The sequence below is a fragment of the Poecilia reticulata genome, chromosome 9 (assembly GCF_904066995.2).
Source record: "Poecilia reticulata chromosome 9, P_reticulata-male-v2, whole genome shotgun sequence".
Taxonomy (NCBI): Eukaryota; Metazoa; Chordata; class Actinopteri; order Cyprinodontiformes; family Poeciliidae; genus Poecilia; species Poecilia reticulata.
The window spans coordinates 18,872,228-18,900,044 of NC_088838.1; the positions used below are offsets into that span (position 1 = coordinate 18,872,228).

The window sequence follows — 27,817 nt, forward strand, 5'->3', positions numbered from 1 at the left end:
CAGATTTAGAAGTTTTTATACAATAAGACTAAAGTGGCTTTAAGCGTTTTCGGAAAGTTCAGACGACGATGAAATGACTTTGTAATTCTAATGGGTTCATTCACAACAATTAATTTGTTGATTAAGTTATTGATTACAAGTAGTTAAAGTGAAACGTACTCAATTCGCCATGTGGCCTGCATCTTTTCTATTATAAAGTCTTAGATAAATTAAGAGTCAAAGCATGTTATGAAAAGAAAAATGTATAACAATAGCATGTGTGGATTTTTTGTTTGTTTGTTACAATATATTTGCTTGTGTATATTAACGCGTGATCACCATACTATAAAAACTTAAAGATTTGTAATAATATAATATTTCATTGCATATTCTGCAATATTTAATCTTCACCTTTTTCATATTATTGATATCCTGCATTAGCAAAGAATCGCATTGATATATTCTGGTTTAGGAGCCTCATGTAGCCAATGAGAGTCCTCTCCACGCCTCCCTCTCTGTTCTGGGCGAAATATTTGACGTGGCAAGAAGTCCGGTAGTGACACAGCTGCTCGTCATCGCCTCTCCTCCTCCTCGGCTCGGTGATATTCAAACCTCCGCAGGTAAACCACCCGTCAGACAGAGGAACCCGCTGCTGCTCACGGCGGCCTGTCCCGGGAGAAGAAGAATGTGGCTGATCGTGCTGGCCTCCTTCCTTCACTGCGCCTCGGCCTATGATGTAGATCTGCAGAAGCTGGACGGGCTGGCCAAAGCCAGGGTGGAGGTACAGAAAGCCCTCTGCACAGAGGGAGGAAGCAGCATAAAGCAGTTGTTTAATAGCGACTGAAAACAGAGCGGGTCTCATGAATCGGTTTTGTTACGTGTTTTGTGTTTTTTTCAAAGCGCATGCGTCAGAATGTCGTTTAGACGAGTACTTTCAGGAAATCGGATAATTGTGGATATTGTGGCGAAGTTAGAAACAAAGGCAGTGTCTCATGTTTAATCTATGCAAATGACTGTAAAATGTGAAATAGTTTGACTTCCCAGTTGTTACGTGGAGCGTGAGATTTTTCTCAGGGTACATAATGGCATGTGATGAACAAAAGCTTATGAAAGTAAAGTATTTTCACCCAGAGGATGTCACATTATCACCAACCTGCCAGCTTCAGAGACAAAAGACATGATCTGATACTACTGTTGTCTTGGTCACATTTTACCTCATACCTTTGGCTCAGATATCCAACAAAAATAGGCCAGACAGCCTCACTGAATCTGAGTGCTGAACAAAAGGTAAAGCTGCACTGATTCCAAACCCTGCTGGCAGAGAAGGTCTATCAAGGTGTTTTTTTTCCTTCTAGATTAAAAAAAAAGAGAGAGAGAGAAAAAAAGCAGTGACACATTTAAGCTACCAGTTTCCATTGTTAAGAAACAACATGTCTCACTTGCTCCACACAAGTGCTGTTTGAGTTTTTTCTTCAATCAAATTTTTGTCTCTTTGCAGACATGTGGTGGATGACAACTGAATAGACTCAGAGAGGTAAGTTGTGTTGTTGAAATACTACATAGCTAGAGGCAGCAGAAAGTAGATCCCTACTTAAAAATCTTCTGAGAGAAATGGTTCACATTTTACAACCTGGGTTTCAGATAATCCCAACACATCTGTTTTAGAATAACACACACACATTAATTCTCACCTCTGTCTGCAGGTCAAAGCCTTTGTGATGCAGGATATTCCTCTTTAGTATCCTTTCACTCGACTTGAGCACTGAAAGCATGCTCATTGTTTTAAGTCTAAAAGGCCTTGACTGATCCCACCACAGCCATAACCTGGTGATGAAGCACATTCCTGGGGCTGATCCTGAGCTTGTCCTCCTGAACCACTACTATGAAGAACTAGATGTAAGTGTCATACATTTTTAATAACTGTTAATGATTGGAAATTGTGTATTCAAGCAGTTACAGTGGTTCTAAACGTCCACACACTCCTGCTAAAATGGCAGGGTTTTGCAATATAAAAAAGATAAACCATTTAATTGTTTTTTGGGGTTTGAAGTCAGAATAAGGCTCATATAGACCAGTGAAAAATATTTGACACAAATCATCAAATTATACAGCATAAAGTAACTGGTAGCACGACTATTCACTTTCTTTTAAAGTGGCTGACCTAATTCGATAGAGGTCCAGTCAACTGGTCCCATAATGAGTGGAATGGAGAACACCTGAGGATAGTGACTGTGTCTCAAGTGATTGTAGTATAAATACACACCTGTGTGGTGGTTAATTACTATTCCTGGCTACAATCACAGCATGCAGACCAAATAACACTAGAAGCAAATCAGAGAAAATGTTGAGAGATTCTGCAGAAAACAACTGTAGCCCAGTCAAAGCTTTATGTCAGAGTGGCAATGAGAAAGCCAGTGGAGAAGAAAACCCATATCAAGGTTCAATAAGAGTTTAACAAAAAGCACGTGGGATTCTAAGGTGAAGTGGAAGAAAGTTCTTTGTTCTGATGAGACTGAAACGGAGCATTTTACATCAGACAAGACACCAAAAACTGAACACCACCACAAGCACACCATCCCCACCGGGAAGCACCGGGGTGGCAGCATTATGCTGTGAGGATGCTAATCTGCAGCAGGTCAGGGAAGGCTTATGAAGGCAGGAGGTAAAATGAATTAAATGGAAATCCCAGAGGACAATTTGTTTTCATCTGCAAGAGAACTACAGCTTTAGAGAACATTTGTTTCCAGAAAGAAGGCGACTCCAAGCATCCAGGTGAATCAACGCAGAAATGGTTTGAAGACAAGAAGGTGGATGTTCTGGATTGGCCTAGTCAAAGACCAGATGTCAATCTCATATAATTTGTGATTGTTCATAGCTGATCCTCAGCCATCTGTCAGAGCTGGAACAGTTTTCTAAGTAAGAAAGGACTAGAAATAGAGTGCCCAGATGTGCACCCTGACATCTATCCACCCAGAATCTGTGCTCTGATTTCAGCCAAAGGTGCATCTACTAAATACTGACTTGAAGGAGGTGAACAGCTATGCAATCTTTTATTTCATGTTACATATTTTTATTTAACTATTACTTTGTTGAAGCCAGTTTTCACTTTGAATTAAAAAAAATAAATATTTATTTGTATTTTTTTTTTGTCAAAGCCATATTTTGTTGATCATAATGAATTTGTAAAAGGGTAAGACATTAAAGGGGTTGGATACATTTTTAAAGGCCCTGTAAATCGTAATCATATCAGACTTTCTAAACTCTTCTTCATCTTAGTAAGTAAAATGTTGTTTCTATCTTAGCATTGTCATTATTGTCTTCGTTGTGTTTTTAAAAAGCCGTTGATCCCTAATGGATGTGAACAGATTACAGCTGCTAATTTCCCAGGAGTCGACCAAACCACTGGGCTTAGACAAACAAACTAACCAGTGACTCCAAAGAGAGCCTAGAAATAAATGTATCTACAAGCAGCTCCTGCAGCTGTGAGTGTTCAAAATATTGCACTCAAATAAAACCCTCACATGCAAGAAAGTCCCCAGAGAGGCAGATGTTTTGGAGGAAAGCGGCAAAGAGAATGGAAACTTCATGTCGTTATTATTTATCATGCATTATCCAAGTGGGTGCCATTTATCTATGAGAGCAGTTAAACCAGAGAAAATATTAACACAAGGATTCTCAGGCATAGTCGCAATAAAGGCACCGGGCAAGGACAGAAATCTGGATTAAACCAAAAACAAACAGTCTTATCTGTAAAGGTTGAAATATTCTGGACTCTGATTACACAGAGCGTGGCAAAACATCTTATTTTCCATGATCACCCACAGTCTGAAGATCTGAAATGTGACAAAATTAGATTTTTAAAGGACTTTTCATTACAGTATTTAGCTTAGAATAGTTTTTTGTGTGCAGTTTTATGATAAATAGAATTTTTGCTTAGCATCAGCTATAAATCATCATAACTAATAAAAAAAAGAAACATCAATGTTTTTTCTGTTCTCTTTTTTTGTGATGCACCTGTGCATCTCAGTGTAGGTCAGATGTGAGTTTGATATGTTGGAAAAGGAAGTAACCTTATTGAGATCTATTTACTCTCTTCCTCACATTAGTGAAAGTTTAAGGTCTGAATGAGGTTTTAAGACGCGCTCGGCCTCAGCTGAATGCTGCAGCCAATATTCTCATTAAGCAGAAATTGGAGCAAACGAAGCATTAATTTGGAGTCAGGATAATAGTCCTATTTTGGTGTGAACCAGCTCCTCCGGGTGAATTGTGGCTCTTCAGATCGAGCTACAGTTCCCATTTGCTTGTTGAACACTTCCTCAGGATGTTTACAGGAGCTTCCTCACTGTGTCACATTTGGTTAAAACTGAACTGAATGGTTCAAATGCCGGCTGCAGATTTGAAGAGATTAGACAACATGATGAAAAATGTGTTACTGCGTTAGGAGTAAGAGGCTGCCCCTGTTAATACAATATTTAATAAAAATATCAAACGCACTGCCCTAATATACAGTTGTTGAAAAAAAAATAGGACACATAGATATTCAGTTTTTTAATCTAAGTGTTCACATATCTGTTTTTGTACTGGAAAAGTCAATTACTTGCAGAGAAGACAAAGACTAACTTTGTTTTACTTAAAAAGACAAATGTATTTTCTAGCTGAGGGCAAAGGTTAGGATACGCCCCCTTCTGCTGCTGCTTGGCTGAAGTAACTTCAGTGTTCTGGTAATAATCCACCAATCCCTGATGCTGGTCAGGATGGATGTTGGTGTGTTTCTTGCACGAGCAGCCAGTTTTAAGTCGCTTGGCAGCATCTAGATGAGTTATCGCCAAACATGTCCTCTTTTTCTTGTGTCCAGATAATTCAGATAAACGAGAATTCCTGTTTTTTTCTGAGAATCTATAATCCGGGCCTACATGCGTTTCTTAGAGAGAAAACAATTACTTTTCGAACACCTCCCACAAAGGTTAAACTTGCGCATTGTACAAAAATGTCCCTTCATATGAGCCGTACCAGCTGTGCGCTGTAGGTCCTGTGATTGTGGAGGATTTGTATCTTGTGGTCTGCTTTCAGGATGAACTTGTTTGGCCGGCCACATTTGCATTTTGGCAGTTTACTAATTAGACTCACGAGCTGCAAAAAAAAAAAAATCTGATGTTTTGATCTTCACTCACATCAACGGTCAGGACACAGGGCAAAGCTCTGCTAAAATGCTGAGTAGTGGTGCTCTTTTCTTCAGTTTTTGTGTATTTATATCACTTGAATTTTTTCCAGTACTGGTAAAATTTCTATTAAATATCATTGCATCAGTGTCAGAAGAACACTGGCTGTCATTCGGTGTCCTAATTTTTTTTTTTCATAAGACGACATGTTGGTTCTCGACAGAGTATTATGTCTGGATGTCAAATAATCATTGAACCAATATGTTCTCGTCACAGCGGATAGCTCTGACTGACATGACCCGCTCTGAGATCAACGAGCTGCTGGAGAAACTGGGTTTCTACAAGAAAGCTCAACCAGAAGACGAGGTGCCGGAGGAGTTCCGCTTCGCTCCCGCCAAAGACAGCCCGTTCAAAGACGAGCGCCCGTTCAAATCATCCATGTCCACTGTAGACACAGAGAACGCCTCCTCAGAGTCTAATCCAGAGGTCAAGCACACCGACCTATAACCGCCAAGAACTGGCAAAAATAGAAACGGTCCCTCTGGGCCGCTCCACAACCAGCAGATTATCATAGTTCGCTCATGAGGAAAAACAAGGGAAACAACCACACAGGCTCTTTTCTAGTCGAGACATTTTTTTCTACCCCCTTTTTTTTTTTTTTTTAGAACATAACTATAAATGTAGTTTTGTACTGGAAGTGTTTTATGTTCAATCATCTCTTTACTGTCCCCTTCATCTCCATGTCATTTGAGTCATTTCGTGCTTCCTCCCACCTGCTGTGAAACCGAATGAAGCCTCAGGTGAAAAGTCGTCCGACCGACCGGCCTGAGGCTGATGCTGCTTATTCTTGGTGGGCTTGGTGGACACACGTAAATACTCAAGTGGAAAAGTTGTTATTGAAATAAAAAATAAAAATTGCCTTTAATAATTTGTGTAAAAGTTTCCACACATTTTTCAGGTCAAACTTCAGTCCTCCTCAGTTTAAGTTCAGCCCACATTTATGACAGGCTTGATGGTACCTCAAGAACTTCTTCATATCACAAGCTTGGATGTATTTTATTGGGATTTTGAGTAGACTGTCAAAAAACAGCACATACCTGAAATGGTTTAAATTACTTTTAACATGGAATCTGGGGGGGATCTATGCAAAATAACTGATAATGGAAGTTTGGGACTATAAGACAAAGAATTAGAATTAAAAATATTTATACTTTTCCATATTACTCCAGCTACAGACAGAGCTGAGATATCAGCGAAAAAGATAAAGCAATCACCTTCATACAAACGTCATTTCTCAAATTGGTTTAATTGGTAATTTACATTTTACTGCAGTGCACAGAAAATATGAAATTATACAATGTGTTCAAGCTCTTATATATACAAACACACTCAATGCTCACTGCTTTTTGTGGAGTTTTTTTTTCACCAAAAAAAGTCTGAAAACAAATTTTCATAATTTTCTCTTAAAAGAACCTTAAAATAAAAATCCTCATTACAAATCTTCTCTTATGTAAAGTTTTCAGCATTAGTGCCCACACTGGGCAGAGAAGCAAGTCCAGGTTATAACAGAAAAAAAAAACAAAAAAAAAACTTCAGCTTATTAAAATACTTAAGATAACTGCCTAATGGCTTCAAGCACGAACTAAAACACCGGCATTAAAACCAGTTTGAGCATAAATAAACTCTAAATCGACAGACTTGAGCAGGAAGTCGTCGTCAACAGTGTGGTCGTTTTTCTTTAAATACGCCATCAGAAATGATTTCAATCAGCTCCAACTTCCCCATTTTAATGTTTTCAGAACGACAACTTTATCAGCAGCTCTGTGCAGGAAGGTTTTTTTTGTTTTGTTTTTTAGCACAAGATTCCTTTGACAATGATGAATTCATTTAAATAAACAAAAATGAACATTTGTTAATTAAAACTCGTTATGCTTATCAGCTAAAAAATAATTTAAAATAATTAAAGCAACCAGAGTTTGGTTAGAAATGGAGGGGGGGGGAGTACCAGGACAGAAAGAAAACGATATTGCTGCTTCAGTGGATTTACCAGCAGAAAAAAATATGGGTATAGTTATATTAAAAGAGGAGAAATCATATAAACAATTCTTTTTTTGTGGGGGTGTGAGAGTGTTAACGCCAGCGAAATTACAGCTGAAATCTGCAATGAGCTCAGCTTAAACACAGAAAATAATAAAATTAAAGACCTTGGAAGATTTTTAACATGTAGGCGCCCTCTCTCTGCTAAAGAGGTAGACTTTGTGTCAGCAAAGATTGTTTTAAGAATCAACAGTGAAGCATTGCAAACACATGTTAGAAGCAAAAGGAGGCAAACACACAGAAACTCCCCGACATGTTCACCAGGGATGTGAAGGACCGCTGGCCACAGGTCAGAGGTCGCAGGGGCGGCCCATGGACATCTCGTATCTGCGGAGGTGGTTCACCAGAGACTGCACGTAGGTGAAGACGCATTTGGAGTCCGGTTTGTTACCCATGATCATCATGTCCTCCACTTCCAGCAAAGGCATGCAGTTCGCGTAGGTCCTGAAAGAGACAGACGGGTCAAGACGAGGCTGGACGCGAGACTGAACTGAAGAGGGCGGGCGACCCGTTTCCTCAACTACATGTTTCGTCATGTTTACTGCATAACGGTTCCTACACAGGCTTGAAGGAAATCTTGAAAAGTTTGGGATTTTATTATTTTCCAAGTCTGGATATGAACAGGTACATCTAAATAAATTAAAATGTTATGTATTTAAGTCATTCTCAGTTCAAAATGTGAAACTGATCTACAGAATCTTACTGATTTAATCAGGGAAGCAAATATACATGTATATTAAGCATTTACTTTTTATTTCAATCATTCTCATACTGCCTCCAGTTTGCAACTAATATAAAGAGAAAAAAATTGCTAAAGAATCTGTATTTGGTGTAGGGAAATCTAGCACAGCTATATTCTTTAAAAAAAACTGATATAAGTTGATACAGATGCTACTGTACTGAAACAAAAGCAAAGTTCAGGGGCTGAGATACTCTAACCAAACTGGGTCATCGTTTCATACTAAAATGTCCAGAATGTTATAAAAACAGCTGGAAACATCTAGAAATTCAACACCAGAACATTTTTTTAAAATGAAAAAAGTATGAAAACCCTGTTTATTCTCAAGTATTTCTTATAACCACCTAAACTATTTGTTATTATGTGCAACACTTTAAAAGGTCCCAATAAGTAATATTTAGTAAGGCCTTTCATGATGAGTGCTTGCACAAAGTGACCACAAGGTGGCGTTCGACTCCGCAAATCTTTGGACATGTCACAGCAGAAAGCAAAGAATATCGGAAACATAAACAACAAATCTCTCTCAAGAGAGAAGAAATGTCAACATGAGGCATGTTTTCCTATTTAAGGATCTACAGACGCATTGCTGTGTGTTTCAAGTTAAAGCATCTTTAAAAGGCTTTATAAGCGAAGAGGATAAACACTTGTAATCTTGAACTCAATCAGATGAGGAGCGGGACAACAAAGCTCTTCTCTCTGCTTTGTTTCTCAACTTAGACAGCAATACAGCAGCTCCTTTTAAAGTGCTGCAGTCGGCCCTGGCTCTCTGCCGGGCCGAAGACACACAGCGCAGAGATGCACACATTCACATATGCCATGTTTGGTGCTTTGGACCACAGAAGCTTTAAATTAGCATGACAGACCAAATGTAAAAAGCAGACATTAATGTTTATCTATTCATCGTTTTGCTCTACACTGGTCATTTTTTGCATCCCTTGAAGTTTTCCACATTATGCTACAACCACAAACTACAATTCACCGTGTTGGGTTTTACTGGTATACACAGAGAAGATGTAGCATCGTTGCTAAATGGAGGAAAAGTGATTAAATGCAATTGGATTTCACTGAAATTACAGCTGCAAGTCTTTTGGTGTTGGCAGTACGATGGCGTTAGAGACCGCTCAGCCCTGTAGACTGAATAAGTTCAAAACAAAAATCTGACTGCAAAATAATTGTGTTTTTCTACTGATAAATTTTAAAATTAGAATCCCTGTGATTCTGTGTTTTATATTCTTTATAATTGTCCCTGCTGAAAACAGTTAACCTCACAGAATGACACAAACACTGCAATGTCTCCTGTGTTTCTATCAAAACAGTTCTTTCTATAATGTGTTGATTTAAATTCGATATAGCTGAAATCATCACCGGTGGCCTCTTGCGGACTTTGATAACTGAATCCATTTTGTTAATGCTGGATTTCATTTAGGGGCATCAGAGTAAAAAGGACTGAAAACAAATGCAGAACACCCCTTAGCGAGTTTTGTAAAGATCTCGCAGTTAAACGCTCTTGTGCTGGTTGTCATATGTTGAAGCTTGTCGTCGTTATGTGGCAAAACGTGAAAAAATTCAAGGGATGTGAATACTTTGCAAACCATTACAAGTCAGAACCAAAGCCAGGCCCCCTCAGAAGCTCGTCCCCCCGTCTCACCATAGCTTTAGTTTTAGTTGAGGAGCAACTCTAGGAGGAATTTTTGGTTTTAACCAGGCCCTTCGTCACCAGGCCCCTGTAGAACTCCTGCAGGTACGTGTACACACACTTCCAATCCGGCTCGCGCATCTTCACCATGTCGTCCACATCCAACAGCTGGGGGCAGTCCACTAGTTTCCTGCGCCCGCGCCCGAAGGTGAGGGTTGTCAGAGGGAGAAGAGGAACGCAGGGGAAGCGGAGGACAGAGGACAGGAAGTGCAGAGGATGAAGGACAGATGCAGAGAGAAAAAAAAACAGAGGGAGGGAAAAAAAAACAGAGCAGTGAGCAGCCAAAAAAACAAAAGATTCAGTGAAAGAACGAAGAGACAAAAAAAAAAGAAACACAAAAATAAACATTACGTTCAGTGTTGATAAATACATCCATGAGTCAACATGCTTCATGAACTTTGCAACGTCCAACATGTGGCGTACACACACAGGACAAAACACAGTGTCAAATGAGCATCAGTTGATGCCCATGCAGCCTTTGAGTGTGTTGTTTTTTTCTGTGGTTAACTTTTTATGAGGCATGAGCTGAGAACGGCTAAACGAGGCACACAGAGTTACGTTTACAAAGCTTAAAAACGTTTTCGTCGCATCATTCTAAACGGTTTAGAGGCATTATTAATGTTGGAGTGACCAGCTGCTCCTTGGCAACAGTAAAAAAAAATAAAAAAAATCATTCTCACCATTTTTTTTCAAAATAAAAGTATAATTTCATACAATTATTACTTTAAAAATAAACAACAAAAAATTATTATAAAAATATACCATATTTCAGATCAAACCACGTAAAAAAAAAAAAGCTTTAACTGAATTACAAATTAATCTACTAAATGTTTAAATAAGTTATCAGTAAATGAACAATAAAATTATTTAATCATTTTATAGATTTTGTTTATTAATTGCTGTACAAGTAGTGGAAAAGCATGACACTGTATTTTTGGTCGATGTTATCGCTCTGTGAGAATCTCATAAAGGCCCATGCCTACATTAGACTTCAATATTACAACAACACAGGAAAAAACAACAATGATTGAACAAAATAACAGAATAAAAACATTCAGTTATATGGAGTGACCATAAACACACTTGTGCACAGATGTACATTCGGGGAGTGTGTTGCGTGGATCTTCTGTGACTGGAGACACAAGTGAGGATGCAACACAAAGTGTAAAAGACGAGTCACTGAGGCCGATAACAGTACGGACATTATTCTACCTGCCACTTGTGAGAGCACACACACACAACACAGGTGGGTGGGTAAAAAAAAAAAGTCATAATGAGATGCAAAACAGATGAGGGGAGAAAAAGACGAGAGAAATATGAAGAACAAGGCTCAGATGGGAGGTGGACGATTTTTTTCTTTTTTCAATCCACAGCCAGAGCTGTTGTTCCCTTGAAGGGACATTTGGAGGCAGAGTTAATGCAGAACAAGAGGTTTATACTCAGCCTTGATAGATGCTGGGATACACCTGGGAGAGATGGTTAACAACTTTAGACTGTAGTAGATGTTGGCGTGTAGCATGAAGAGATAAATTCACAGAAATAGTGGTATGAAATAATCTGCTCAATGAAAAGAAAGGAAATGTATCTGCGGGAGCCCTGCTGCTTACGCTGGACTGGGTTCCTGAGCACCAACTCCATCAGCTGACTCCTTGGGTTATTTTTACACTTTCACCATCAGAAAAAACTGATTCAGCATAAACGGCTGCATAAAGGGTTTCTCTATTAGTGATGTGTAGCTGTTATGAAAAAGGTCATCCATAGGGAGTAGTTCTCAGGTCGCTGTTATAAATTAATTATTTATTAAGCAACACTTCATGACTCAATCTAAAGAAATTTCAAGAAAAGGTGAGAAAAAGTTATTGACATCTGCCAGTCTGTACAAGGTTGCCAAGCCACTTCCAAGACTTGGGACTCCAGCAAATCACAGAGAGAGCAGTTTCCACTTAATGAGGAAAAAAAACATGGAGCAGTAGCGGAGTTTCTCCAAAAGCGGATCAACGACATCACCAACGAGCCCAGAACAGCATTTAAAAACACGTCAGGCGTCATCGTCCTCAGTTAAAGCCTATGTTCTTGATTTCCACGTTGAAAACAGCTGCTGACAAAAAGAGCGCCTATATCCGTCTAACGTCAGCACAAAAAAGTGTCGCTTGTGGAGAGTGTGTGTCTTGTTAAGTTTACCGTCAAAAACATTAAAAAAAAAAACAAAAAAAAAAAACATATTTCTGAGAGAAATGGTGGAGGTTATGCAATAGTCAGAAGATCCTAAAGAAGAAAATCCGGACATCGATTTGTGACCTTAATCACAGACGTGCTGCGCAGCAGGACAGGTAGTTTGGAAAGGTTTGTTTAGAATTGAAATTAGTTTGATGATCTGAAACATTTAAGTGTGACAAAAAAAAGTGAAAAGAGGGAGGAAAATTATGTTTTCACTGCGCTGTATAACAACACTCTAGATCTAAATGGATCTTTTTTTTGGTTAGAAATACAACAATGTTCTGATTACTCACTCTGCGGCGCTGAAGGCCACCTCGAAGTTTTGCCTCCGGTTGCTGGGGCTCAGGGAGTCGTAGTCAAAGGCGTCGGGGAAGAAATTGTGCACCAGGGCACAAAACGCCATACCGTTACTCCAGCTGGAAGAAAAGTTCTGGATGTCCACGTGCTGAGGGAGAAGACAAACTGACCATCAGTGAGAGATAAGACAACTTTCATAGAAAAGAAGAAAAAAACCCGTCATGTCAGGCCCTGTTTAGCTGCTGCTCTGTCGGCTCCGCCCCGCTCACCTCATAGGAGCGCGTCTTGGCCCGACACCAGTCGAGCAGCATTTGCTTGATGGAGTTTGCGTTTGGTACGCCAAAACTGGTGGAGCGCTGCACCTTGTTTATCTTGGCTACTGCCTGGTTTCCAGGGCTGAAAGAAAAGCCACGGTTGCTTTAGTAAACACGCACACACGCTCCAACCTCCATCTTTCTCATTCCCCCTCTCAGTTTCTGCTCACCCTCCGCCCTCCTTCTCCAGCTTCTCTATCATGGCTTTCCGAGCCTGCATGGCGGACGTCTTGGGCATCGTCTGGGCCCTCATCAGCTCCTTGTGCCTCTCCGCCTGCCGTCGATCGATGGCAGACAAACCGCCGCTGCTGCCTCGAGGTGACGTGTCGTCCTCGCGATCGAAAACACTGAAGCAGAGATATGGAAAAGTGTTAGAAAGTGGAACGGTTGAGTTATTTCTGCACCTGATGCCTCCAGACACACCTGCCAACTTTTTTGCTAGTGTTGGAGGACGAGGACGAGGTGAAGCTGTATGATTTTGACTGGACTGTTCCCCCTGAAAGCACAAACAAATTTAATTTAAAAGAGAAAAAAACAACAACAACAAAGGTACATAATACTGTGTAAAACTAGCATCTTACTGTCCGTTTTCTGCACGAAACTGGTCTCTACAACCGTGCTGCGTGTTGATTTGGTCCCATCATCTAAAAGAAAGTGAATTATTTATATGCTTGATGTGTTTTTCTAAAACATTTTAGCTTTTTATGCTCTACAACTTTGGAACAAAAAGAGGCTTGATGGAAGTTTCAAGAAAAATAGAGAAAATTACCAGATTGAGCGAAACGGTTTGTCTTAGTCACTTGGCTGAGGGATGAACCATCGGCCGACTTCTCCATCTTCCTGATCACCACCTCTCCGGCTCCAGGTCCAGCACGACCTTTCTGTGCCCTCTCCTCTCTCTGCAGTCGCAGCTCCTGCAGACGAGTGTCACGCTCCTTCTCTCTTTGGTCTGGTGAGGGAGAAGGCGAGGGACAAATGATGTCAGTGGAAAAAAAAAAAAAAAAAGACATGTAGGTGAAGTAGCACAAGAAATCCTAAACAAGCTGACAGCACCTCATCTGACCGCTAAGGAGATGGATGAAAACAAGGCTTCCTGATCTGAGAGCTATATTTTTCACAAGTCTTTCCACAGCGCTTTAAAATGTCTCCGACACACAAACACCCACGGATGGGAGGTTCAGCAGCTGTCAAATAACCTGTCCTGCACAAACAGCCCAGAACAGAGAGAGAAAGAGCACGGCACAGGACTGCTCTAAATTTAGCGAGGAACCGATACTTTCCCTGCGACTGTCAGCTTTTACCTAAATTGGTGTCTATGAGAACCGTTCAGCGTTATTCGGATTTCAAACTTTCTTTTAATATCTGCCCTAATATTATCAGCAATCATGCTTCTTCCATTTTTCCACATTTAGTCACTTTACAAACAGGTTTCTTATACGATTTAACGTGATTGATCAATTCAAAGCATCTCTGAAGTGATAGGAGGAGGATGCTTTTCTTCACAATTGCAATCAAATAAGTGCGGCATGCTTATGTTTGCAGCAGCGCAATTATTGCTGAGCTGCTGCAAGTCTTTTTGGATATATTTCCATTAGTCTTCAACATCTAGAAATGGAAACTTTTGCCCAATCCTTCCTCGCAAAATTGCTCACCCTCTGGCAGATTGTCTGTGAACACCGATTTTTAAGTCTTGACAAAGATTCTCGATTGAATTGTTATTTGGCCTCTCAGTAGAGTCTTGTGTCGTGGTCGTCATGTTGCGATGCCGTTTGTTCTCCAACAAATACCTTCACAGAGAGTAACCATGCGACTTCTGGAGTCAGCTGGATTTTACTTTAGTGCATCAGAGTAAAAGGGGTGGAACGTAAGAACACGCGTTGCACCAGGGATCATTTTCGTTCCACTTCACAATCATGCACTCCTTTGTGTTGGTCAAACACATAAAATCCCAAAGCCATAAAGCTCCATGTTACTGAGTGAAAATGTCATTCACAGACCAGAGAACTCAACAGCAAAACCACAAGCCTGATGCAACTAAAAAAAAAAAAAAAAAAAAGCAACTAAAAAGTAAAGTGCTCACTGAAAACACAAGTGGAGAGATTCACTCTCATGCATTTTATCAACCACTACACATCCAAGTTAAAAACTGTAGCGGCTGATAACGAAAAGCAAACCCAGGCAGAAATAATTTATTAATGTCCACTGCAGACCACCTGTCATACCCATTTCCTCCTGGCTACATCCCAGCATGGCCTCTGGGGGCAGAAAAGTCATTTTTTTGACATGTTAGGAACTGAAAAATGCTGCAAAGCACATGAACATGTTATCACTGTAAAGGCAGCCCCTGATTTTGCTTGTTCAGAAAAGACACAAAGAAAATTAACCAGTTGATTTTACTACTAAAGGCATCTCCACACGCCGCTACCTCTCTTTCTCTTGCGAAGATCTCTCATGGCGGCACGGATCATCTTCCTCTCCTCGAAATCTTTGGACTCATCAAGCTGAGAGAGACAGAAAATCAAGAACAAAGTAGTTCATGAAATAAATGAAATAAACAAAAAATGGGGCAGACTGATTTCTTAAACATGCAACCTTAACTTTGCTCCTAAAGAGCTTGAGTTTTATTTCAAACTTTTGATGTACCATCTTGTCCAGGAGCTCCTCATCCTCGATGGCGGCGAGCTTTTCGGCCGTCAGCTTTCCGGAGCTCTCCGCAGGTTTCATCTGAGTGCTGGAGCCGTTGGGGATGGCGGGGACTTGACGCGCCACTATCATGGACGGTCCGGCCAAAAACGTCGGCTCCGAGGCAACGACGGGTTCAGTCTCCATCTGCGTAAAACGGAGAGAGAGAGGACGAGTTAAATATTGAGAAACAATATCCAAGAATCAAATCAGGTTGAAGGGCGGGGATCAGTCTAAACTGGGGCAATGAAGGAAAGATGAGCACTAACAAAATCTGGATGAAAACAAATGTTGGTTAAAAAAAAAACAAAAAACAAAACAGATGGTCACAGTATTTCTCTGCATCATGAAACGACTGAAAAGACGGCAAGTAATAAAGGACTGAGCTTTTAAAAAGCCAGACTGATCTTCTAGAATAGGTTTTAAAACATTTCTGGACATTTACTACTGAACTGATAAAGCTCCTCTTCCACAAATCACTTGTTTCACAAAAGACTGGCCTTTCACCATCCCCCCTCCATCTAAATGCCCTTCTACAGAGGCTGACATTAAGCACATGAGCGGGAGGGAAAGCCTGCCAAGTTACCGTTAACTCGGATCGGAGTGTGACCAAGTGTCTTCATAATAACCGAGCTCCTGCCAGCCTGCAGCTTGTGACCGCATCGCCGTTGGACAGGACTGTGTACCAGCAAGTATTATTTCCAAGCAAATGGAAAAAACTTTTTGTTATGTACACTAGAGGAGAAACAGAGCTCCATAAGAACAAACATCAGATATTTGTTACATAAACCTGACAATGTACCTGTCATATTCTAAGTGGCCGTCATTTTTTTTAATAATACATCTTGAATTTAAACGTAGCACTAAATATCTGACGCAGAGTGTAGTTCTCTAGCTTTAACGCTTCTTTAAAATAACAGAGTCTGGGTTCATTTATAGCTCAGTCCACAGCTGCTCTCGGGGTCCCAGAGGGACAATGTCTCACCGGGGAGGGGACAATACCCACCGCAGCTACAGAGCTGTTTGTCAGACTTTTCTGGACACAGAGTTTTTGAACTCCTGGGACAGGCTGCACTGAGAGGCTCATGACCGATGAAGAATGCTTTGGGAAGCGACCCGGCCAAACATGGGCTCTGAGGCCTACAGCCACCCAAAAGGAGCCAGGTTCGAGCTTCAGCTTCCACCTTAATCAGCACAAAATATATACAGATTTAGTTCTACAGCAACCTTTGCCAACCCTTCCCTCTCCCAGGCAAAGACAATAATAGAGCTACCACAGACAGCTCCTGTGCTTTATTTGTTCCTCAGTGTGCTCTCCATCCTTTTCATCCCCAGTGGGTTTCAATAGATGGTGGTTCGTACAGAGCCTGGTTCTGCTGGAGGTTCCCTCCTGCTGAAAAGGAGCTACTCTCTTCCACTGTTGCCACATACTAGCTCAGAATGCAAAATGCTGTCTAGTAAGATAACCCTTAATCAAGACTTTGTTCTTAAGATCAACCAACTTTTTAACCATTCAGCCATTCACCCTCCACTCCAGTTAGGAAGATAACAGGTGTGACTTTGAGCTCCACTCTGGCTGCCCTGGTGCCTCTCGCATTCGTTCTTACTCAGTGCCCATTGATTGCATTTATCACAGTTCCACACAAGACAATTCGACTCCAAGACAAAGTTTGAGTACACAGAGGGAGCCGACATATGTTTTGGGAGAACATGCTACAACAATGCTAACAACCGAACCACTGTGTCTTATCACCAAATATTTTATGATGAACTAAATGTACTTTAATACAGTTAGTTTTAAATTGGACTGCATGCACTTTGGACCGACACTACAAGCATGACATATGCTGGAATTTTTTTTTTATTTGATTCAATTTCATATAACTAAATATGAACTGAAGCCATTTCAGCTGTAAAGAGCATTAAAATGACATTTGCTACAACTGGTGGTATTTTAAGAAAGTGAGTTTTACTGAATTTGGAAAACATAATGAGATCAGTGTCCATTATCACATCAGAGAGAAACAGTGAGTCACTTCGACTGCAGGAGCCGATAAGCGGACTGAGCTATCAAGTGTGATCTTAGAAATGTTGCAAATGTTAAATGTCAAGAGTAAAAAGAAATTATTTTTAAAAAAATGAAACCATGTATGCAGAGAATGTGTTGCTCTCTGTGTGCATCTACAAAAGGAGCTTTGAGATAAAGAGCCCGACTGTTATTGGAGGCAGATAAACGGAGGCTTAATTAGAGACAGACAAATAAATCCAGTTTATCAGTTTATTGAAAAACTGATAAACAAGTGGTGTTGGTTTTGCCGTCATCATTTCTTTGCACCTTTCTGTGCACATGATGACATTGCAACAACTATCAAAACAAAAAATAAATCAACCATCGCAACTGAAATTAGAGAAGAGCGTCGATGACCAGAACTGGACGGTTTTCATCTCAATCTGATCCTTTTCTGATCAGCGTTGCCAACCAGTTCACTCTGATAACCAAGGGTTATCAGAGTGATCAGAGTGAACTGAATTGAATTCATCAACTTTTCTCAGCTTCAGTAATGCTTTTAAAATCAAGTGAGAGGAAACGCTGAGATTTAGGAAGTTCTGATAGGTTATAAACGTTTCTGGGTTTTTCAGGCACCAAGAAAAAAAAAGAAAAAGCACAAAACCCAGCAGGTAACAGGAAGGTTAAATAAAAAACAGCAAAGTTGTCATTTTATCCTTTTAAGCAGAGGGGCCCATAGTGAAGCTCACCTGCCGTTTGTGGCCTTTGAGATGACCAAACCCCAACCCTGTGGCAAATTAAGATCTCGTGTTCTGGAAAACACAAAGTACTCATCTTTCAATAACTCCGCTATTTACTTCTATATAACAGTCATAGTAAACAGGACAACAAAAATCCAGCAATAACCCTACAATTAAAATCCCACCTCCATTAGGTTGTGTTGGTTTCAGTGAAAGAGAAATCAGAATAGATTAAAATTGGTATCTGCAGGTTAAAGTGTTACAGAAAACAAAGACAGCTTCAGATTGGTGCACCTCAAACTAAAATATATTCTTGCTTCCCACCAAACAGCAAACAGAAACCTGTGCCAACGCAGACACACACACACTAAGGAACCATCTGCCCAAAGTGACAGACAGCCGAGATGATCCATGTTTTTCAGTTGAAGTGCAGACATGATGAGGGAGATTAAGTGACCAGAGGGGGAGTGTAGGTCAATAAGAACACGGTCAGAACAAAAGGCAGCAGCACTCTGATGCCGACGAGTCGAGGAAAGCTGATCCACATTTAGATTGCAGATCAGATGGAACAAAAGCATACCCACTGCTCACATGGCTTATTTAAATTAAAAGGTGTCACAACCAGGAGGATTTACAGAGAGTAGTACCGTGTTGCTGTCAGGAGACATCGTTGCCATCATAGATGGTGCAGAGAGTGAACGGCGGGTCACAGAAGTTGATGAGGGTTCCGACGAGTCCAGTGGGCTTGAAACAAAATCCTGGGCGACAGTTTGATCCGATAGTACCAAGACATCGGATGCTTCCTGGAGCGCGCTGGATGGAGAATCTCTGGACATGCAGGTCGAATCGTCGCATGAAGATTCAACCGTGCTCTCGTCGAGTGTGCATGGAGGGCCGTTGTTGTCGTCGGATGAAGTTTTGGTTTCACGTGGGACAGAGCAGAGTTCCTGCAGGATTCGATCAGGCAGTCCTATTGCTTGACAGAGGGCCTCCACATGCCTCACCATCCGTTCCTGCTCAGCTCTGAGCTGCAGGTTCTCCTCCTGCAGTCTGGAAATGGCTTCCAGTAAACCAGTCACCTTGACTGCTGCCTCCCCTAACTGGACATCCACTTTCTTCCCAAAAGCCTGCAAGTCACTGTGGATCTCCTTCACAGCACATCGCAGCATCAACTCAAGCTTCTTCTCGCTAAACTCCACCTCCTCCTTGTGGTCCTTCTCGGTTTCCTCTGGGACAAGCAGATCACCGATCACCTCCTCCAGGCCAGACTCGGCACAAGCACTTTCTGGAGAGCCCAAAGACTCTGCAGGCTGCGAAACTGGAAGGAAGTCTAGGTTCACCCCAGGCATAGTGACGGAAAATGCCTTCTCTCGCAAATCTCCTCAAGACTGCAGCTTTCTTGGCAAATTACCCGAGAACGAAGAGGTTGTTACTTCTCAGGGAGCGGCAGAAGCGCTCCTCTCAAACTACGCCCGTTCCTTATACCCTCAACCAGCAGACCCTCTTTAGAGGCAGCCAAATAAAAGCCAATGAGCGCGCAGCGACTCTCGTTTCCCAGGCAGCACCCACCCACTTATTTCTTAGGTGCAACGGACAGTATATTTATCTTCTGCCCTGCGGTTATTCCACTAAGCCGGTCACTCTTTGAGGGCGGGGTGGGGGGAGAAAGGGGAAAACAATTTCAAACACTCACCCCTCCCACATCAACCTTCCTTTTATTTTGGGCACGTCCTTCACACCTCGACTGGAAGGCAAACAGAGGTTTAGACATTGCCCCGGGCCATGGCTCCATTTCACCCCTCCTGAAACTGCTTTCTAATAAAATATGACTGAGTTCCAGACTGATCAGCTCTTTGGTACAAGAGCGACTGAAAGCAGAGCCACAATTAATACCAGAGCATGAAGGGCTGATCTCTTCCACAGTTTTGGTTTAGACCACTTAGTAATTAAGAAAGACTCCAGCTGCTGCTCACATGGAAACTTTAAGTGCTGTTAAATTCAGAGTGCTGACAGACTTGTGCGTGCGTGTGTGCGCGTGCGTGTGTATCATCTTGTTTGATGTTCAAGCTTTCCTATTAAATGTAGACTGTGGAAATACAGCCACGTTGAACTCCTTGTATTGTATCTAATGTGCACAGAATGCAGAAAGTGAAGCTCTTCATTCCTAATTACAGGTTCTTCCCAAACATCAATGAAAAAAAAAATTCATCAAGTACTTAATCTTTTTCTAAGTATTCACACCCGTTTTTCTACATTTCATCATGTTAGGATATGAGTAATAATCTGCATAGTGTTTTGTGTAAACCTTCCTGAGAATCATTTGCAGATCCTCCTTTTGCTGCAGGTCTTTCAGGATATTTCTCTACCAGCTGCACATCTAAATTTCTGCTCCTTCTTTCTTGTGCTCAAGCTCAGTCAGACTGGATGGAGAGGATCTGTGAACTTCAATTTTCAAAGTCTTGCAATAGATTCTCAGCTGAATTCAAGTCTGGACTTTGACTATGCCATTCTAACTCAGAAATGTACTTTATTCTGAACAATTTTGCTGTATGGTTTGGATTAAAACTACGCAGCCATCACCATGTTTTGCGGTGCGAGTAGCGTCAAGAACTGTTCTGCATATCGCCTACATGTCTTCTGGCAAACCTGACTTCTTCTGGATTTCTTCGAACACTTGTTTTCTTCTTCTTCTACTCTTCCACCCCGGCCAGATTCTTGGAGAGCACAACAAAGTTTCACATCTGAGCTGAGGATCTCTGAACTCCTCTAGAGTTACTGTGGCCCTTGAAGTTGCTTTCTCTCTTAACCCTGTAACTAAACTATTACTGAAACTCAGAGGGGAAGTCAAAGTCAAAGGGCAGCAGTTGTCTCTGACCTTTGCACGTTAGCAAAACACTTGACTGGAAGTATTTAGCTCCAAGGGAAATTAATAGAGAAATGCTGAGCAGCAGTAATGAAAAGCAGCTTTTACCCACTGCGGACATTTCATTTAGTACTGAGGGCTATTTATCTGCAACAAGATAACTGAAAACATCAAAACCAGAAGGAGGAACATACAAACATTAAGACTGGATTTCTGATTAACGTGAAACTGGGAGTAACTTGATAAACTCATTATGTCTAAATATAAAGAAGAAAAACTGGTTGAACTCAATGTGCTGTGAAACAATGCAGCGATTGTAGACAAAAAGAGCAGCTCGACATTACATTTTCTCTGTGACACATGTGAGTCTGTGGTATAATTTAGAACCATGTGTCGCAGATCACCAGCATGTAAACAATCAGGTCCTTGTCCTCTGGTGGCAAAGTGAGACAATCAGCCAGCAGGCTGCAGGTTAGGGCTGTATGCGTCCCGGATAGCGCTGCAGGTCTAAACCGGTCTCTGCAAAGCTGGACTGGACCGTCACCATACTGAGAATTTATAACATTTCTCTATCAGAGTCTGATTTACTTTTCGTTCCTCTGAAAAACACCAGTGCAATCAGCATTGACAAGTTTTATTGGGATTAAAATGATTGGAGCAAGTAAATAACAGAGGAGGGGAGCTGCGAGGTTAGACCACCAAGGAGAAGTCCGGACCACCCAAACGGATCAGGGCTTCCAACAGGAACCATGATGGTCAATAAACACCAGCAAATAGGAAAAGCTTGCTCCACTCACGTTACCCTGAAGTCTTCATATCACTCCCCTTTCTAACCGTAATGGCTATTTTTCCCACCAAGACCGCCACCTTTCTATCAGCCATGAACTTTGGTCTGAGAACAGCAGAGCTCTGAAAGAATCTACCTCTGGCTAGCACCGCTCCACCCCACGTTGATGTTAACCATCAGTGTTGGCTGCTGTTTTTTACAATCTCATTAGCCAATTCAGCCCAAGTCTTTATCTGGTAAAACTTGAGCAAATCCAGGCACATGAAGCCAATACGTTGGCTTATCCAACCAATGACAGGAGAGGAAGACTTACTGTGGCTCATCGCCGGAGGATTTCATATTAGGCTGCTTACATGACGGCATTACGTTGCGTGAAGCGGCTTAATGTTACAATCTCTTTTTCTAATTTACATCAAATAACATGCACATTTATGGCAACCCCTCCCTGCATGATGAGTGGGTCCGGCTGAAGAACAAAATTGCTTTCTTCCTGCAGATGTTCACTTTAAAGCAAGAAATCAAAAGTCAGTGTGCTGTAAACTTCTCCAAATGTTTATTCCTGACCTGCCAGGTGTGCTCACAGTTCTCCAACAAACCACTCAGGGTAAACTGTATTTACATTAAACAAAGTAAATATTACTTTTTTTTCCCGGTCAGTAAGTTTTTTTCTAATGATACTTGATAACTGCAACAACCCAGGTAATCACAGAAATCAAAACAAATTCTTAAGTTAGATGTAGAAGTGTAATAAGTTGAATGAGCAAAAATGTTTAAAAATCAACTATATCTGAAATTAGTATTCAGGAAGCATTCCCGTTTCTGTCAGAGCCAATTAATATCAGCTGGTGTAGTTCCTCAAGAAGGTATTGCACAAGAATTACATCACGGTGGCAGCTCTGCAGACATTTATAACACTATTGTTGGAAAACATATTAATAAAACCAAAATAAATTTATGATTGAGTTAAAATACTAATAATCGTGATTATCGGCCAAGAGCAGCTCAGAAAGTTTCAGAAAAATACTGACGTCCATCATGTTGGCCCACATGCTCGTTTACTGCACAAGACTTCACTGCTGAAAAAAATTCATAAAAAACTCATTCTGAGTTTGCGGCAGCACTTTTAGACGACAGGACGATGAAATGAGGGTGAATTTTTCAGCTGGACAATGATCTCAAATCCACCTCAAAGGAAACAAAAGGTGGTATAACGCCCAGTCAAATACCAATTATGAATCCAATTAAATATTTATGAAAAGGACTAAAGGTAAGAGTTAATAAAAGATGTGCTTGGATGCATTTGGTTAATTTCTCCTTACAGGAGATGTGTTAAAGTTATTGTTACATAATATAATCTACAAAAATGTTCTGTGTGGATAAGTTGAGTTGTTTAAGATGTCTGGTGGGAATTTCCCATAAAAAGCATCAGGATTTAATGCACCAAGGAGTGTTAGAGAAGATTTTTGCAAATATATAATATTTAACATTTAAAAATTTTGTGCTACAATATCTAAGAACAGTTGGGCTCCGTTTCCCAGCCAGTGTTGGCATCTCATCAAGAGCCTAACTCAGGAAAACCGTATTAACCCGACACCTTCGACCCTCGCTGCAGCCATGCAGAGGCTTTCCTTCACAGGCCTGCAGAGCGCAGCCCTAATTAACCAGTTTTTTGATCCCATAACCAGATTACGGCCGCGCTCCAAATGCAGTCGTTAAATAAAAACGTAAACAGGACATAACTCCGCTCAATCCCTCACTCTCAACTCACAAAGAAGCTTCCTTCCAGGGAGCGAGAAGTTTCAAATAATGATGCAAATGGGAATGTTAAGCATCGGCCTTAACCTCCCAGGTCACAGTGAGACAGGTGGGGATTTGTTTGCGCTTTCTGCTAATTCTCACAGCAGACGTCTTCCAGCTAATAGGAACGTGTGCAAGAGATGAGTCTCTGAGAAACAAAGCAAGTGATGAACTCGGGTCGACTTGTGCTTTAAGGCTGCGGCGGCGTAAACTCCACGGACGGATACAGACAGGTGAGCTTTAGGGAAATGGCTGCCAGATAAAACCCTGCAGAGGGAAAAGCAAGAGCACCTCCCTTCTCCCCTCCGTCTTCTTCACATACCATACAAGGACAGATATGACTGGTGGCCCTTCTCTGTGTTTGATAAACACTGTTCTTGTCTGCTCTACCTCCTTTCTCCTCACTCTGTTCTGTTCTCCTGCCTTCGCCGGAGGACCGTCCCCGGACCTTTAGAGGTGATTTCTAAGCGCGAGTTGTGGCTGAAACGCCAGAGGACGCACACAGGGTTCAAATTTAGAACATCATCTGGGAAACTTTGGTTCCGAGTATTTTTGGCAAAGCTTTTATGAAACACTTCCCTAAAAATATCCTACCTTAATGGAGGAACCGCTGGAGAAGGTAGACGAGGAGATCTTGAATGGCGCTGCTCTTAGGCCAAGGGTCAGCTCTGAAAGACATTCACAAAACAGGAACTTAAATATATACATAACTTTGGAGTTGTTTAAAGCCTGGAAATCTGTGCAGGATTTTCCACTCTGCTGGTGTGACTCAGTCAGCTGCTGAAGTTGTCAGAGTAAACATTCATCCAATTTAAAAAAAAAAAAAAAGGGGAGAAAATACTGATTTTTTTTTGCTGGAACAGTTTTCCTCATTAGGCTCCCGGAGCACACATTTGAGTTTCCTTGGGATTCATTGCTTCCCTCATCCAAACACACACACACACACACACACACACACACACACACACACACACACACACACACACACACACACACACACACACACACACACACACACACACGCACACACAGAAGAGCTGGATCACAGACCACAGGAGTGATGCACCTCAGCATGACGCACAGCACATTTACAAGCTTTTACAGTGCCTTTGAGGGAAACCTGAAACGCAGTTGCAAACTGCCTTCACTCAAACCGGGACAGGCAGATTCCAAAAAAGGAGCTTTAAAACTATTAAAGCAAATTGGGCTGAAAAACAGCTCATAAGGAAGCCCCCGCAGGGCCCAGAGTGCATCATCTGGGAGTGGAGGGAGACGAGGAGAAGGAAGAGACGAAGAGCTTTCGGGTTGCACAGGTTCTGCTTAGGTTGAGGGTTACGTTTGCCGACAATCTGAGAAACTTCAGATGCTTTAAATGAGCTCACAGATAAACAAACTGTCACATTTTTCAGTAAGAGATCTTGATGGTTGATGATCTTTAATAAAACATATTTAAAGCTAAATGAGTTTTTTGTCAGGTTTTTTTTTTTTTTTTTACATCTGTTAACCAAAGTAGATCAATTTCACAAACACAAGTTGGGCTCAATACACTGTAATTCAAGATACATTCCTAAACGTAGTCATTTCCATTTCAGCACTAATGTTGTAAAATTGTGTACCAGTTTTTATTCTCTTGCCATGTTGCCATTTTTATAAAATATATATATAAAAAAAGAGCTGAACAAAATTACAAAAACTCACATTTGTGATTTTATATTTGAATATTCTGATGACAGATATGCAGCAGTTTTCTGTTGTAACAAAGTTTTCTTTAATCTTCTCCCTCATATCTCCACCACCCTCTGTTAGCTTATGGATCCGAGTCTCCATACGTCCAACTAGTCAAATATACAGTACCATCAGCATCAGGTGTGTGTTAAAATTAACTAGGCAACCCTCTGATCATATTTATTGGAGTCATTTTATCACATTTTCACGAGAAGTGAAAGTAAAATCATTTTAATTTGGCAGGGTATGAAACAATCCCCTCCATGGTGTGAACTAAAGCACCGTTTCTAGAAAACATCCTGTGGCAGACAGCTTTTCCGCAAAACAACCAAACCCGCAACAAGGGAAAATAAGGCGGGAAAATATCCAGCATCCTCTTAAACGTCCCTGCTTACAATGAATTTAAAATCGTAATAATATTTGAAATATTAGAATAAATCAGCTGAGAAATCGGAAGTTTTTAGGTGAAAAAGTGGGACAGAAAAAGTAGGCCTAAATTGGTGCTTAAAATTGCAATGACAATTTCTATTACTTTTTTCCTTTTAGTATTACATTACACACTGTTAGACTCTTCCCCTAAAAAAAAAAATCATTAGACGTGAGCATTGAGGCCAAATAAGTAATCAACATGCATGAAACGTGAAATTTCCTATCCAGTCAAATGAAGCCTCCATGAAGTGTTTGATTGAAATATAAACAGACTCAGAGTGATGACAACTTTGATATACTGTGCAACTTTCACCTCTTGCTTGGCAAATTCACCAAGAAAGAAGATGTAAAAGGAACATTTTTCTCATTAAAATTCAAATTCAGATGAATTACAGACGGCCTGTCTAGTTTTAGATAAATATGTACAGAACAACACAAAGTAGCGCTTTGTGTGGGAAGACAAGATTGTTCATTCTCCCTGTAACAATAAAAGCATTGAGTTTCGGCTCAGACAGCTTGTTGTTTCTGCATTTGTTTGAAATCTGCTCTCTGCTGTTGGACCAGTGACCTCACCGCCCCCCCATCAGGGCTGAGAAACGTGCCCACTCTGTAACAAATGCCTCTCAGTCTCTGCTTATTGTTCAGCCCTTACATCTATCCGGTCCACCTCGCACGTTTTGCTCGTCTGGTCTCACAAAAATCCCACTTTGAGTCAACTGACCAGGACTTCCAGCTACTCAACTAGAAATTGAAAGTGTGTTTCCACAAAGCTGTTACCTGGCCTCTGTCCCAGAGTGGTGATGCGCGGCGTCATGCTGGTGATGGGCATCATGTTGCCTCTCTGCGTTGACGAGGACGCCGATGATGATGACGAGGATGTGGTGGTGCGGCCATCCTTGATCTCAATCGTGAGGAAAGTCTTCATGTCGGGGTCTTCCTCTCCCTCGGGGACCTGCGTCTCAGCTGCTCTCCCTGGGGTCCGCTCTTCCTCTGGCTCAGCCGAGGTAGGCATATCTTTTTCAAGCCTCGTCCCGCCCCGGGAGCCCTGCGATTGGCCGGTTGAAGACGGAGGTCTGTCGGCCACTCCTTTGAGGGGCTGAGGTGCAGCTGGGCTCCGGGATGCAGCGGTGTTGGACGCTGAGCCTACACGTGGCCTGGCTGGCGCGTCTCCAGACGTGCCGGGGGATGCTGATGCTTGTGCGAACAGCTCTGCAGCTCTGGAGAGATTCGTCAGGCCAGAGATGGTCCCGTTTCTCAGAGGGGTCTTCTTCAGTGCGGGGGGATTTTGGCTGGCTTCTGTGAACTTGCGCATTCTGTCTCGGACAGAGTTGGTGCGGCTGAGCTGCTCCAATGTAACATCTTTCTTTTCGGGTGCTGCAAAAAAAGAAACTGATCTTAGAGAGTAACAACGAAATGCAGAGAAGGACCAAATTAGTCCTAATGATTTCTTATACCTTTTACAATGACTGTGTTGTAGTTTACTTTGTGTGTGTCGTTAAGTCATTTTAATTTTGTTTGGTATTTTTTTTGTTTTCAGCAAAACAAATGACTCGTTGTCCAGGGACAACAAATGAAAAATAGCCTTTTGGCCATTTCTGGAGCATTTTCTGAGGCAATATTTATTAATGTGCATTGTTCATATTTTACAAAGACACTTTCACTACATCCAGGTTCAAAGTCTGGAAAGTTAACTTATTTTGATCACGTTATCATAAAACCTAAAAGCCCCAACAGATCCCATCATTCCTTTGCTTCTTTTTTGGGTTGTTTTTTCCAACTGCTTTTACTTTATTTTTGTCATAGCCGCAAAGAAATATATCGTCTTCAGTAGGCAAAAAGGGAACAACCGCTGTTGTTAAGTTCAGACTTTTACAAGTGTAAAATTTACTAAAATAACTGCAGACTTTCAGGTCACGTTTATCGTGATCTGCTTTAATTTTCTGAATCGCGTTTGTTTTGCCTGTGCTTAAAACAGGAAGAACCCAAACTGCACATAAAACCCAATCATCTACGGTTCGACTGCTCATGAAACCAGCAGAGTTGCATGACGAGTTTTTATGCGCCTTTGAGTCAGAAACTCCAAAATAAAAATACTGATGACTGAAAATTCCAGGCTTCCTTTATCTCCGGCTCTAATCTGGAAAACAGTTTTAAAACCAGAGAAATTCACAAGAAATCTTCTGGATAAAGATAATTTCCATCTGAAGTGGATAAGACTGATGGTCCAGTTGGTCAGAAAAGTAAGTTTATATATATATATATATATACACACACATATATATACACTC

The 27,817-nt window shown here is 41.2% G+C and overlaps 2 protein-coding genes across 2 annotated transcripts in view; one reads left to right on the plus strand and one right to left on the minus strand.

Annotated features, from left to right (window-relative positions):
• The first annotated feature begins 185 nt into the window (after positions 1–185).
• On the plus strand, positions 186–5,799 carry selenom (selenoprotein M). The gene is made up of 5 exons (XM_008418594.3): positions 186–760; positions 1,478–1,513; positions 1,683–1,717; positions 1,797–1,875; positions 5,415–5,799. The coding sequence occupies exons 1-5, from the start codon at positions 665–667 to the stop codon at positions 5,643–5,645; spliced, it is 477 nt and encodes a 158-aa protein (XP_008416816.2). The 5' UTR covers positions 186–664; the 3' UTR covers positions 5,646–5,799.
• A 626-nt stretch (positions 5,800–6,425) lies between these two features.
• Positions 6,426–27,817, minus strand: part of smtnb (smoothelin b) — a 52,503-nt gene continuing 31,111 nt past the window's right edge. The window contains 14 exon segments of the mRNA XM_017306708.2: positions 6,426–7,679; positions 9,623–9,666; positions 9,668–9,800; positions 12,181–12,332; positions 12,454–12,580; positions 12,669–12,845; positions 12,922–12,994; positions 13,080–13,142; positions 13,268–13,447; positions 14,721–14,753; positions 14,924–14,999; positions 15,142–15,327; positions 23,970–24,043; positions 26,307–26,903. Of these exon segments, the coding sequence (XP_017162197.2) occupies positions 7,526–7,679; positions 9,623–9,666; positions 9,668–9,800; positions 12,181–12,332; positions 12,454–12,580; positions 12,669–12,845; positions 12,922–12,994; positions 13,080–13,142; positions 13,268–13,447; positions 14,721–14,753; positions 14,924–14,999; positions 15,142–15,327; positions 23,970–24,043; positions 26,307–26,903 (2,069 nt within the window). The 3' untranslated portion in view covers positions 6,426–7,525.